Source organism: Hylobates moloch, unplaced genomic scaffold, assembly GCF_009828535.3.
Source record: "Hylobates moloch isolate HMO894 unplaced genomic scaffold, HMol_V3 SCAFFOLD_10, whole genome shotgun sequence".
Classification (NCBI taxonomy): domain Eukaryota; kingdom Metazoa; phylum Chordata; class Mammalia; order Primates; family Hylobatidae; genus Hylobates; species Hylobates moloch.
The window spans coordinates 12,888,194-12,902,411 of record NW_026652285.1 but is presented as its reverse complement, the minus strand read 5'-3'; the positions used below and the strand labels follow the sequence as shown (position 1 = coordinate 12,902,411).

Below are 14,218 nucleotides of genomic sequence, written 5' to 3'. Positions count from 1 at the left end.
CCGAAGCAGGCGGATCACCTCAGGTCAGGAGTTCAAGACCAGCCTAGCCAACATGGTAAAACCCTGCCTCTACTAAAAATACAAAAAAATTAGCTGGGTGTGGTGGCACACTCCTGTAATCCCAGCTACTTGGGAGGCTGAGGCAGGAGAATCACTTGAACCTGGGAGGCAGAGGTTGCAATGAGCCAAAATTGTACCACCACACTCCAGCCTGGGTGACAAAGCGAGAACTTGTCTCAAAATAATAATAATAATAATAAAGCAGATTTGAGAAAAGAATCTAATTTCCTAATGGTTAAAAAGTCAAATAAAAAGGGTAGGGCAAAAAACAGGAACATTTAAAATAAAATGTAACAGTATTAGCCCAGCACCATAGCTTATGCCTATAATCCCAGCACTTTGGGAGGCCAAGGCAGGTAGATTGTTTGAGGTCAGTAGTTTGAGACCAGCCAACATGGAGAAACCTTGTCTCTTTTAAAAATACAAAAATTAGCCAGGTGTGGTGGTACGTGCCTGTAATGCCAGCTACTTGGGAGGCTGAGTCAGGAGAATTGCTTGAACCCGGGAGGTGGAGCTTGCAGTGAGCTGAGACTGTGCCACTGCACTCCAACCTGGGCAATAGAGCGAGACTCTATCTCAAAAAAAAACGAAGAAGAAGAAAAAACAGATCTTGTCAATGGATACTAAAGTAAGGTATATATTGGCCAAGGTACATACAAAGGAATATCCAGAGACTAGTCACCCTCCCTTTTTTTTTTTTGGAAGACAGAGTCTCACTCTGTCACCCAAGCTGGAGTACAGTGGCACAATCATGGCTCGCTGTATCCTTGAACTCCTGGGTTCAAGTGATCCTCCTGCCTCAGCCTCCTGAGTAGCTGGGACTACAGGCACATGCCACCACACCCAACTAATTTTTTTTTAGAGACAGCATCTCACTATGTTGCACAGCCTGGTCTTGAACTCAAGGCCTCAAGCAGTCCTCCCACATGGGCCTTCCAAAGTGCTGGGATTACAAGCATAAGCTACTGCACCTGGCCTACTCTCCCTTATTTAGTGAAAACACAATAATCAGTAATAAGCTACACTGCACTCTAGCCTGGGCGACAGAACAAGACTCTGTCACAAATAATAATAATAATAATAATAAGCTATAAAGAAAACATATAAATCTTATATTAGAAAAATTGTAGACTTTTCGAAGTGTTTCACATTCATATTCTATCACACCATTGCAAAATGTCCTAACAGTAAGTGACAAATCCAAAATTACAAAAGGAGTTGATCAGATCTGAAACCTGATTCAAAAAACATGTTTGCTCTATCGGAGGAAATATAAATATGTATAAATTCCTTCTTTGTGCTAATTTCCTTACTCATTCCTAGTTAAAATATCACTTATCAGACCTAGGCTATTACAAACACGGAAGTAAAATTCAGTAAAACAAAGCCAAAAGTACCACTTTTTTTATTTAGCCAGTCTACCCTTCAACCAGGAATCATATGAAAAACATTCCATCAATGTTCTGTGTGTTTAAGACTGTGCTGGGCACTGGGGTGACTAGAAGAGAATTCAAATAGGGTTCTTTGCTTTTCAGAAAGTATACACTCCATTTGATAAAAAGACAAGAAAAAAAGAAAACAAAGCCAAGCTGTGTTCAACCAATCCTCCTAAAGGAAGAAAACTTACTGTGTGGTTCTGTAAAACTCCAGGTAACACGGATACCAAGAAGTGAGATAGCAGAGTTTAGTCTGAAACAACCTCATGGGAAAAAAAAAAAAATGAAGTCTGAGCTGAATATTGAAGGATGGACAGGAATTAGAAAAGCACAAAGGAGGAATTAAAGCATTCAGACAGGGACTGGCAGAAATAAAGACCAAGAAGTGGGAAGAAGCATGATACATACAGAAGAGACTGAGGTGACCTGCCTGGAACATAGGTGCATGCAGAGGCATAATGGGAAAGAGTTTGGTAAATTAAGTGGGGTCAGCTGCCAATAGACTGCTGGGTCACAGAGACATGCTGTTAGAATATTAAAATCATCAATTATTTAAACTTGAAAGAATCTAAAAGATTTTCTAGCTATTTCTTTTTCAACAGATGAGGAAATTAAGGATCTATAGGAAAGCTAATGGCTAGGATAGGGACAAAGGCAGTGAATAGCAGAACAAAACTAAGACCTCCGCTAAGGAACTCCAGTTCAGTAGAAAAGTATTGTGTCTTGGGAACTGGAAGAGATTGGTTTCCGGGGGGAGTGGAATATCACAGTGGCATTACAACTAAGCAATGACCACTATGTTTTGCCAGAAGTAATCACTTTCAAGAAAACAGCAATCAAGAAGGAAACCAGAGGCAGGAGCTACTTTTCAGAGTTATAAAGGAAATGGGTGGATAAACAGCAGAGGCGGCGAGTATCTGGCGGCAACAACAACAACAAAAAAGACTGGTCCACAGAGAGAGAGTTGCAGAACCAAGTAAACGTCTGATTTCCACGAGAAAGGAAATCTTAGCCTGAAAAGTGCAAAGAAAGCAGCCAACATAAAGACTAAATTAGTTCCCAGACAGATAAGGTGGAACGTGTAAGAGGGTGCAGAGAACTGAGGAACAGCTGGAAGAAATCTTTCTAAAGGATGAATTCCGCGCCGGGCACGGTGGCTCATGCCTGTAATCCCAACACTTTGGGAGGTCAAGGCAGGTGGATCACGACATCAAGAAATTCAGACCCATCCTGGCTAACACGGTGAAACCCCATCTCTACTAAAAATACAAAATTAGCTGGGCATGGTGGCATGCACCTGTAGTCCCAGCTACTTGGGAGGCTGAGGCAAGAGAATCGCTTGAACCCGGGAGGCAGACGTTGCAGTGAGCTGAGATAGCGCCACTGCACTCCAGCCTGGGCGACACAGCGAGACTCCCATCTCAAAATAAATAAATAAATAAAAATTTAAAATAATAATAATAATAATAATAAATTTAAAAATTCCAAAGCAAACAATAAGCATTATTATGCTCGCTTCAGCACCACATATACTAAAATTGGAAGAATAAGCATTATTTCTCACTCACCATAAAGAATTCGTCACCATAAAAAGAGTACTCATTTTCAACTATTATAAGGCATTATAAAAATTACAGACCAGGCTTGAAGAATGAGGCTAGGAGATATTTTTTAAATCCAAAAAGCTTCAGAGTTTTGCAAATCTATTTGTCTAATCAGTATGTGGTTTGTAATTTCGAAGATACTTGCCAATCATTTTATACTGTGAATCTCTCACCGCATATTCAAAGTACATTCAGATGAACACTCAATGTATGAGAACAACAAATATGCTACTATAACCTCTAAAATCAGAGTTTATTCTATAATATGTTCTTTAAATGAGGTTTTTTGGCTTTTATGTACTGCTTTTGCTTGATCGGATATGGAAAATATAATTGCTTTAAATGAACGTATTTACAACAAATCATTTTGGGATGGAGTTCTTTTTAATTCCTTTTTTTTTTTTAAGTTCAAATATCCATAGTTTTCCCATACTTCCTTTCAGAAATGAAGCTCTACAGGAACCAGTGGGGCATACAGAACTAGGTGAGACACACAGAAGGTTCTAATTTGCTTAGACACTGGGTTAATGAACCACAATTAAAAGCTACACATGGCCGGGCATGGTGGCTCATGCCTGTAATCCCAGCCCTTTGGGAGGCCAAGGCAGGTGGATCACCTGAAGCCAGGAGTTCGAGACCAGCCTGGCCAACACGGTGAAACCCCCGTCTCTACTAAAAATACAAAAATTAGCCAGGCGTGGTGGTGGACACATGTAATCCCAGCTACTCGGGACGCTGAGGCCGGAGAACGGCTTGAACCCGGGAGGCAGAGGTTGCAGTTAGCTGAGATCTCACCATTGCACTCCAGCCTGGGAGACAAGAGCGAAACTCTGTCTCAAAAAAATAAAAGCTACACGCCTACAATTTGTCAGTTTCAATTAGAAGCTTGCTATTTGGCACCACAAAGGCAGGTTAAGGAGAGACGTAAGATTTAACTGATAACATTCAGCTTTCTGGCTGTCCAACTGTGCAACTGTCATTTCCCTAACCAAGGAGGTGATTACTTCTAAAATTGGTAATACTCATTCAACTTAGACCCTAAATACTAGGTTTAGCTGCAGTATTATCAGGTTAAGGAATTTTATATTACCCACAAGAATGTGAGTTCAAAATGTCAATATGGCACACATCCACTTCTTTTAACTGAGTCTACTGCACTAAGTTGCTAAGCGATACCCATCAGAGTGCAATGTCTGTAATCAGCAGTGGCTAGAAATGCATTTCTGCTTTAATCACACCGAATATTAGAAATCCAACCAAAACAGCAATCATAAACAGAGTTGCCATCTTTAGACATGCATATGCTCCCTGGGGGCATAAGTGGTCCAACATGCAAACTCTTAGCTGTAATAAGGAAAAGCTTAACTCCCCCTGGGCCCAGTAAAGCAAAGTACAGATAATATAATCCAAAATTCAAAAGTTTTATCAACAGTTGAAACTATCTCTACTGGACTACAGGCACCCCCACCACCCAGTATTTGTATTTTATAGAGACACCGTTTCACTGTGTTACCAGGATGGTCTCAGCCCGCCTCGGCCTCCCAAAGTGCTGGGATCACAGGCATGAGCCGCTGCGCCCGGCCAACTCTTAAAATTCTTATACAACTGTCTCTCAGTACATGCAGGGCTTTTTCTCCCTTCAATAAAAATGTAAGCGATGGCTCACGCCTGTAATCTCAGCACTCTACTAAAAATCCAAATATTATCCAAGAGTGGTGGCAGGCACCTGTAATCCTAGCTACTTGGGAGGCTGAGGCAGGAGAATCACTTGAACCCAGGAGGCAGAGGTTGCAGTGAGCCAAGGTCGCATCATTGTACTCCAGCCTAGGCAAGAATCATGAAACTCCGTCTCAAAAAAAATAAATAAATAAAAATAAAAATAAACATTAAAAAATAAAAAATAAACTCTTCTAAATATATTTAATGGATTACAACAAATTCTATGGGATACTTAGGAAAAGTATCTCCCTGACGGTCAAGCATTCACTACTTTTCATGCTGAAGCTCTTACTAGATCTATGTCACTTAATCTTCCCATGCCTCAGTTTTCTGACTAAAAGACATTTTCAACCGTAAGATGAACTCTAATTTGAATTAAACATTTATCACTTCTATAATAAATTAATATATATAAGTACCTTATGTTAAACACTGAAAACCCTTACATTTTTGCATCTCAAGGTCAGAGACTTTAACTTTCTAAGAGAAAAATGTGAGGAATAGGCCAGGCACAGTGACTCATGCCTGTAATCCCAGCACTTTGGGAGGCCGGGGTGGGGGTGGGGGGCGGTGAAGGCAGCTCACCTGAGGTCAGGAGTTCGAGACCAGCCTGACCAACATGGTGAAACCCCCGTCTCTACTAAAAATACAAAAATTAGCCAGGCATGATGGTGCACACCTGTAATCCCAGCTACTTGGGAGACTGAAGCAGGAGAATCACCTGAATGCGGGAAGCAGGGGTTGCAATGAACCGACATCAAGCTACTGCACTCCAGCGTGGGCAACAGAGCAAGACCGTGTCTCAAAAAAAAAAAAAAGAAAGTGAGGAATAATCTCTTCTATACATCTTTCTCTTAATTACAACATAAGGAATGCAGAAAAATGCTGTTTTAAAAACTAATGTCCTTAATTTTTAACAGGTGGTGGTGAGTTTGATTCCACAATATGCATAACAACGAAGCCTTAAGGTATTTTAACGCTAGGGACAGAAGGAGAAACACTTTCGTGCATTGCTGGGCATACAGTCAAAATCATTCCTTTTGTTTTGTTTTGTTTTGTTTTTTGGGGAGACAAGAGTCTTGCTCTGTCGCCCAGGCTAGAGTGCAGTGGTGTGATCTCAGCTCACTGCAACCTCCACCTCCCGGATTCAAGCAATTCTCTTGCCTCAGCCTCCCGAGTAGCTGGGATTACAGGCGCCCGCCACCATGCCCAGCTAATTTTTGTATTTTTAGTAGAGACGAGGTTTCTCCATGTTGGTCAGGCTGGTCTCGAACTCCTGACCTCAGGTGATCCACCTGCCTTGGCCTCCCAAAGTGCTGGGATTACAGGCGTGAGCCACCGCGCCCAGCCCAAAATCATTCCTCTTTTAAGTATCTTTTTCCAATATGGTAAATAAGCCTAGAGATGAACGGGTAAGAAGTAAAAAAAATAAAGAAAAAACTGAAAAAAATTTTTAATTTTTAAAATTTAAGGAGAATTGCAGCGTGGATCCTTCAATTTCCTACACCCAGATTCTGCTGTCCACAAGGTTCAGCTTTGGGATTCTTCTATGTGCCTTTTAAATCCTTTCTTAAAATTACAGTCTTTTCTACCAAGTTTTAAATCTAACGCTCTATCAATAATGTAATCTTTTATATGCAGTAACATTAAACTTCAGATGGATTAGTAGTTTAGTTTAGATGCCTTTGGGTCTGGAAGCATACGAATGGATACAATTCCTTCAAGTCTCTGACAGCTTCATAATTCTATTTTATCTACATAACTTCTTCTCAACTTCCTCTGCCTATTCCAAGATATTTTCCAGGTAGGTCTGAAACACTTTGAGTCCCGTAAAGAAATGTTTATGCACCAAATTAGAGAAGAGCTCTTCCCCCACCCCTTCAGCTCCCATAATGTTTTACCATTATATCCAGTAAACAAAATAGATTGACTCAATCTTAAACAACTCCCCCATCACAGGAAGCCCACTGCAACCACAGCTGCAGAAAGTATCCCTTAAACCATCCCCAACTACCTACAGCAACACAAAGTTAAACCAATTTCCACTGACAAAAGGCTATGTGTGCATTCATTCTAATCAGCCCCGGGATTTATTGTGTGAAACTCAGGCGATAAAAAGTCACCTCCTCAAGCTACAAAACTTTTTTTTCATCCCAAATATTCTCAATGAAAGTCCTCTTGTCAACCAGGGGAGAGTCAAAAACAACCACAAACACTAGCAGAATGATCCACTCCAGGACCACATCCCAGCTGGCTTTGCTCTGTTGTCGGTGGCTCAGAAGCAGTTTCTCACTTTCCTTTCACCCTTCTCCCCTTACTCCCCAACATTCTCACTCGAGAATACATCACATCCTCAGACCGCTGGCAAAAAAAAAAGGGGGGGTGGGGAAGAGGCTGCAATTATCAAGGAAGGGGAAGATATTTCAGAACCACGGTTTCCACTGCAAACGGCAATAAAAAAAAGACAGTCTGTGTCATTAGGATATGGGGGACGACGTTGTGGGGCACCACAAAGATGTGCAGTGAGTGTGCACTTGAAGATCTCGGGGCAGGATGAGACGATGAAGCAGAAAGTAAGAAAACCTGTGCCTTCCTTGCTTTCTTCTGCTCTTCCCCGCTTTCTTCTGCTCTTCCCCCTCCAGGAGAGGAAGCTGAAGAAACTGGGGGAGGGGCGAAATGTTATCGTTCTCCTATCGAGGGTACATAAGACAGGCCTTAGGGTTCGCTCGTCCCCAGTTAGGAGGGTCACGGAGGGAAGAGGAAGAGAGAACCCCTAAACGTTATCCACCTCTGCTCAAAAACAAAAGTAAGGGGGTAATTATTAAATCCAGATGGCGTGCCCCTAAAGGCGCCCCCAGGTCACTCATCCCCATTCCCAAGCGGAAGGGCTGGGATAAAGTGGATGGAGGGTCGGAGGCTGGTCAGGGACAAGGCCCCACCCCCCGACTTAGGAGGGAAAGGGAGCCCAAGCTCCCAGCTGTCCCCTCCTACCCCTCACCTCCCGCCTTGGCCACCCCCACTTATCCCCCCTTCCCTTCTCTTCCCTTCCTTTCCTCCAGAGCCTGAGGCAGCCGCGGGGAAGGCGGCCGCTCCTACCTCCCCTCACCCACTCTGTCCCCACCCCCACTCCACTCCCACCTCCCGCCCGCCACGGGCCCGTTACCTGCTCGTCGAAGCGGCTGACCACGGCCTGGACCCATTCCACCGGCCTGTGCGCGGCCATGTCCTCCCCGCGGCCGGGGGGCGGCGGAGGGAAGGGTGGGCCGGCGCCCTGGGCCGGGAAGAGGGCGGGGAGCGGAGGCTGAGGTGAGGGAAGAGGCAAGGAGAGGGTCTGAGGAGTGCAGGCTCCCAGTATTCCCACGGGGGTGGGGATGGGGGGTCAGCGCCGAGCGGGAGGGGGAGAGGGAAAGGGGGCGTTGGCAAGGAGGCTGGGGGGAGGGGGGTAGGGAAAGGGGACCCGGGGAGGGGAGGGGGCCTCTTGGTCGCTCTCCCCACTAGCGCCGTCTCCCCACAGCCATCACAGTCCGAGACGCCGCCATGACACCCCACCGGAAGTGGGATCCTTTCCACGGCCCGGGGAGAGGGAGCGCGAGCGAGCTAGAGATTGAGAGCGCGGCTGGGAAAGGGGAGGGGGAAGCGAGAGGGAAGGCGGCCTGCCGCGCATGCGCCCGCGCCGGCCGGTTTCATTAATGAAAAAGCGAGTCCTCCTGGAGGTGACGTCATCTAACTCCTCTGGGCCGTCTGGCAAGCGTCCCTCACCGCCGTGGGGCTCACCTAGACTGGCGCTGGGCTCAGCTGGCGAGTGCCGGAGCTGACCCCGGAGCATCCGCTCCCATCCCCACCGCCCCCTGCAGCTGTCCCCTCCCCCGCCGGCCTCCGGGTTTGGATTGCTCCCGGAGTTAGTTAGGGCGCCCTGGGGCTAGCCTTTCTCCCGGCGCGCGGATCTCTGCGGCTAATCTCCTGGGGAGGCCGTGCTCTCAGCTTAAGCTCTCAGAAAAAATAAGGTATACGACCTCCGATTTTCAGGTTCTTCGTAGTTTGGTAGACTGCTGAGAAACAAAAAAGGAAGGCCAAAGAGAGATTCCGTGATTTTTTTTTTTAGAGGTCGCTTAAATCCCAACGCTAGACCCAGTGGCAATCAAGGTCCAGCCACCAGGTCTAGCATTGGCATTTAAGCCCAGCTTTCCTCTGCAAAACTCATAGCCATCCAAGTTAATGTAACTTTTGCACAGTTGATAAGAGATTCAAGTTTCACCACCCTCAAAACACCTTTAAGGCCTTGCATTCATTATTAATTCAATATATTCATCGTCTTATTTAAGTCTTTGAACAAACCTTTTCTTTTTTTTTTTTTTTTTTAAGACGGAGTCTCGCTCTGTCGCCCAGGCTGGAGTGCAGTGGCGCAGTCTCGGCTCACTGCAAGCTCCGCCTCCCAGGTTCACGCCATTCTCCTGCCTCAGCCTCTCCGAGTAGCTGGGACTACAGGCGCCCGCCACCACGCCCGGCTAATTTTTTTGTATTTTTAGTAGAGACGGGGTTTCACTGTGGTCTCGATCTCCTGACCTCGTGATCCGCCCGCCTCAGCCTCCCAGAGTGCTGGGATTACAAGCGTGAGCCACGGCGCCCGGCCTGAACAAACCTTTTCAATACATATCATTATCTTCATCAACTGATGAATACGTCACGTCCCCACCCCCGTGGGAACGCTGGGAGCCTGCACTCCTCCCTCAGACCCTTGATTTGCCCAAGGTCAGAGTTGACAGGTGGCAGAGTCAGGATGTAAACCAACGTGGTTTAACTCCAAGAACAATAGAGGTAGACTATGGGTCTCCTAAAACAAAGTCCTTCTCTATACCTCCAATACCAGAGTTGAAAGGATTTCATGTGTAATTGGTTGTGCCAGTTTTCCAGGAAGAGGATTACATCCAAAACAATGGATAATCTAAGTCTGACATTGGACTTTGGAATGAGTAATTTTTTTTTTTTTAAGACAGAGTCTCACCCTGTCACCCAGGCTGGAGTGCAGAGGCACGATCTCGGCTCACTGCAACCTCCGCCTCCCGGTTGAAGTGATTCTTCTGCTTCAGCCTCCCTAGTAGCTGGGACTACAGGTATGCGCCACCACGCCCAGCTAATTTTTGTATTTTTAGTAGAGACAGTGTTTCACCATATTGGCCAAGCTGGTCTTGAACTCCTGACCTTGTGATCCGCCCACCTCCGCCTCCCAAAGTACTGGGATTACAGGTGTGAGCCACTGCGCCTGGCCTGGAATAAGTAATTTTAAAATTTGTCTTCCTCAATACATTTTACCTAGGCAAATGTTTTTGTTTTTCAGAGACAAGGTCTGACTCTGTGCAGTGGAGTGCAGTGGCTCAGTCATAGCTCACTCCAGCATCAGACCCCTCGGCTGAAGTGATCCTCCCACCTCGAACTCCTGAATAGCTGGGACTATAGGTGAGTGTCACCCTGCTTTGGCTAATTTTTTTTTTTTTTTTTTTTTTTTTTTTGGTAGAGACACAGTCTTGCTATGTTGCCCAGGCTGGTCTGGAACTCCTAGCCTCAAGTGATCCCCGTGCCTTGGCCTCCCAAAGTGCTAGGATGACAGGGGTGAGCTACCACACAGGCCTCTAGGCCAATGTTAAAATGAATTCACACATTCCAAGCATGCGCTGATCAGCCAGTTAGGCCACACAGAAAGACACTGGGTGATAAGGGAGAACAAAACTAGAATTTTAATTTTACTACAGAAAATCCACAAAGCCAATAGCCCACATACAGACAGATATATCCTTGAGAAAAGTTTCCAATCTCTAGGTTGGTGGTTGTCCAAAATACATATTAAATTAATGTTTTATTCCACTAGAACAGTTTGGACATGTCTTTCGTCCCTTCTTTAAGGATGCAACGCAGATACTAATTTCTTTTAGATGATGTCAGAATGATGACTATGCTGGAAAGAAATGGATGAATATTAAATGAATGTCTATCTATGTTTCTCCCAAGTAGGACTCCTGAAAAAGCACTCACTCATACCCCCAAGATAGTATTCCAGTGCCCCTACTGCTAAACATCAGACCCACGACCTTCCTCTCCTTTTCTCATACTTCCTCTGAAAGTCCCTAACTACTTCCTTGTTGCCATGGCTTTTTGCCTGTCTCCCTGATCTTCTTCCCTACACTGGACGCAACTGCCCAAACCCTCAGCTCCCTTGCCTTCCCTGGCATTCCGTTGCTGAAGTTCCTCTATGCCTTTCTCTCCTCTTCTCTAGTTTATTCCACCATTGCCCACTCTTCTTTAGCTCTGTCGTAAGACACCCAAACTTCAGGCCCTGGCCCTCTGCTCTTCTTCCTTTACTCAAGCTCCTGCCAGCATGTCATTAATTCATCCTAATTTGTACTCCCTGTTCTGTTGCCTCCCCTCAGTGCCAAACCTCTCTACAGTCAGAGGCCTAGACTTCACCCCAACTTCCTCTCCAATTAAATTCAGTCAGTTCTGCTGAACCAGTATTAAGTGTCCAAATGGGCCGGTCATGGTGGCTCACACCTATAATGCCAGCACTTTTAGAGGCCGAGGTGGGAGGACTGCTTGAGCCTAGAAGTTCAAGACCAGCCTGACCAACATGGGCAACGTAGTGAGACCCCAGCTTCTACCAAAAAAAAAATTGTTTAAATTAGTTAGGCATAGTGGTGTGCATCTCTGGTCCCAGCAACTTGGGAGGCTGAGGTGGGAGGATCACTTGAGCTAGAGAGGTCGAGGCTGCAGTGAGCTGTGATCTCGCCACTGCACTCCGGCCTAGGCAACAGAGCAAGACCCTGTCTCTAAAAAATAAATAAAAATAAAAGTATCCAAATGCCTGTTATATATTATGTACTTTGTTAGATCATACATAGTATGTATGGCAGGAATGCTAAACAAAAGTGCCAAAGAAGACTGGGCACTGTGACTCATGCCTGTAATCCCAGCACTTTGGGAGGCCTAGGCAGGCAGATCACCTGAGGTCAGGAGTTTGAGACCAGCCTGGCCAATGTGGCGAAACTCCAACTCTACTAAAAAAAAAAAAAGCCGGGCATGGTGGCGCATGGCTGTAATCCCAACTACTTACTAGGGTGGCTGAGGCAGGAGAATTGCTTGAACCCAGGAGGCTGAGGTCTCAGTGAGCCAAGATTGTGCTGCTGCACTCCAGCCTGGGCGACAGAGTGATTCCATCTCAAAAAAAAAAAAAAAAAAATGCCAAAGAAGGTAATGCATAGAGACTGTGGTGAATTAAGGAGCATATACCCACCTCCATTTATCCAGATAAGAGATACTCTTTCCATTTAAAGAGTATCTGTCACTCAACTCCAGTTACTGCCATGCAGGAATGTTGACCCAGTGTTGCTAGATCTTCTAGTTACTCAAGAGAAGCTAGAGATCTGAACTTACATATAAACTCTTCCAATTTTTACATAGTGGCAGCCAATTTACATTTTTTAAATGCTGTGTAGCCCAACAAAATACGTCTGCTGTCTGAATTTAGCCCATGGAACACCAGTTTGACCAGCACTAGTCTAGTGAAAAAGCATGAGCCTTACAGTAGAACAGAATTAGATCTGTATCCTAACTTCCCCCATTTTGCACTGTCCAACAGTATTCAGGGAACCCTTAGTGTTTCGTATTGTTTTAAATGCATTTCTCTCATTCAGCCTCTGTTTTTTGGTCAGGCAACAAGCTCTGCCAATTTTTTCTTCGAGAGTTTTGTTCCAAGCTGGGAGCCGTGGCTCGTGCCTGTCATCCCAGCACTTTGGGAGGCCAAAGTGGGTGGATCACTTGAGCCCAAGAGCTCCAGACCACCCTGGGAACATGGTGAAACCTCATCTCTACAAATTTTTTTTTTTTTAATTAGCTGGGCATGGTGGCATGTGCCTATGGTTCCAGTTACTTGGGAAGCTGAAGTGGGAGGATCGCTTGAGCCCAGGAGGTCAAGGCTACAGTGAGCTGTGATGGTGTCATTGCATTCCAGCACTCCAGCCCGGGCATCACAGTTAGACCTTGTCTTAAAAAATAAATAAATGAATAAATATAAATAAAAAATAAAAAGCTTTTACAGTAGCATTCCCTTCATTCTGCCCACCACCCCCATCTCACTGGCACAACCAACCATCCCAGCATACCAAAGAGCACACCACTCTTCAGGACTAAGGTGCTCATTTCCTCAGCTGCTGGGCGCATTACTTGTCAACACCTATCAGCTAAATCCCTTTCCAGGAGTTGCCCTCAGCTGAAGAAAGCTGCCTCTCACCAGGTCTGTCTGCACTGACTGGCAGATGCAGGGCTCAGGGTGGGGCTGCTCTGAAGGGCTCTCCTGGCTCCAGAGCTCCCTTGGGATCCGGAAGCTGAGGCATTTGCTGTGACTACATTTAGTTCAACTTTTTCTGCTCAATCCTGCTCCTTTCATGCACGATGTTGATTCCAAGGGCAATTAAATCCCATGAGTGTGGCCGGACACCATGGCTCAGACCTGTAATCCCAGCACTTTAGGAGCTGAGGCAGGTGGATCGCGTGAGCCCAAGAGTTCAAGACCAGCCTGACCAACATGATAAAACCATATCTTTACAAAAAATTTAAAAAATTGCTGGACATAGCGGTGAGCAGCTGTCTTCTCAGCTACTCAGGAGGCTGAAGCTGGAGGATTGCTTGACCCAGGAGATAGAGGCTGCAGTGAGCCATTTGTACCACTGCACTCCAGGCTGGGTGACAGAGCAATTAAAGGCTAAGGAAGAGAGCCAGCGTGCCTCCTTAGCAGCATATAAAGGAAGTAGGAGCAGCATAAGGCAGAAAAAGCGGGAGATGAAGCTCAGGATTTAATTACAAGAGAAGAAGAACTCCAAAAAGGTTTTCAGCCCTAGTGAGTGTACTATACCAAGGTCAGGGGCATAGTTGAGAAGTGGGACCCTGACACTTTAGATGGGGCATCTGGGTCAATGCACTTGAGAACCTTAAAACCTTACGTCGCCTTGAGTGCTCTGGGTTTGTAGAAGTGTCCCAGTCCTCCCTCAAGAGACTAGCACCCCACCCCCCTTGCTTGAAGATCAAGAAGTATTATCTGCCTTGCAAGGCAACACACGCTCTCCTCAGGATCTACCTGCACTTTTCCACCTAACAGACCAATAACTAAGGTCAAGTCACACATAACCCCATTAAGAAAATGCTAGACCTGCTAAGGGAGGAGAGGTACTATATCCTGAAGGAGCTAAAAAACCTACCCAACTTAGGCCGGGCGCGGTGGCTCACGCCTATAATCCCAGCACTTTGGGAGACCCAGGTGGGTGGATCACGAGCTCAGGAGATCGAGACCATCCTGGCTAACATGGTGAAACCCTGTCTCAACTAAAAATAAAAAAAAAAATTAGCAAGGCTTGG

At 45.6% G+C, this 14,218-nt stretch overlaps 1 protein-coding gene and 1 long non-coding RNA gene across 6 annotated transcripts in view; one reads left to right on the top strand and one right to left on the bottom strand.

Moving 5' to 3' along the window:
- Nucleotides 1–8,120, bottom strand: part of NF1 (neurofibromin 1) — a 324,371-nt gene extending 316,251 nt beyond the window's left edge. For all 5 annotated transcript variants that reach the window (XM_058446141.1, XM_058446142.1, XM_032163044.2 and 2 more), the window contains exon 1: nt 7,983–8,120. In XM_058446141.1, coding sequence (XP_058302124.1) covers nt 7,983–8,042 — 60 coding nt within the window. In that variant the 5' untranslated portion in view covers nt 8,043–8,120. The remainder of the gene's footprint in view (nt 1–7,982) is intronic.
- LOC131384520 (uncharacterized) lies at nt 8,036–12,855 on the top strand. Its single transcript, XR_009215442.1, has 4 exons — nt 8,036–8,125; nt 9,814–9,930; nt 10,155–10,273; nt 12,702–12,855. It is a non-coding gene; the product is annotated as an uncharacterized LOC131384520 (long non-coding RNA).
- The last annotated feature ends 1,363 nt before the right edge of the window (nt 12,856–14,218 follow it).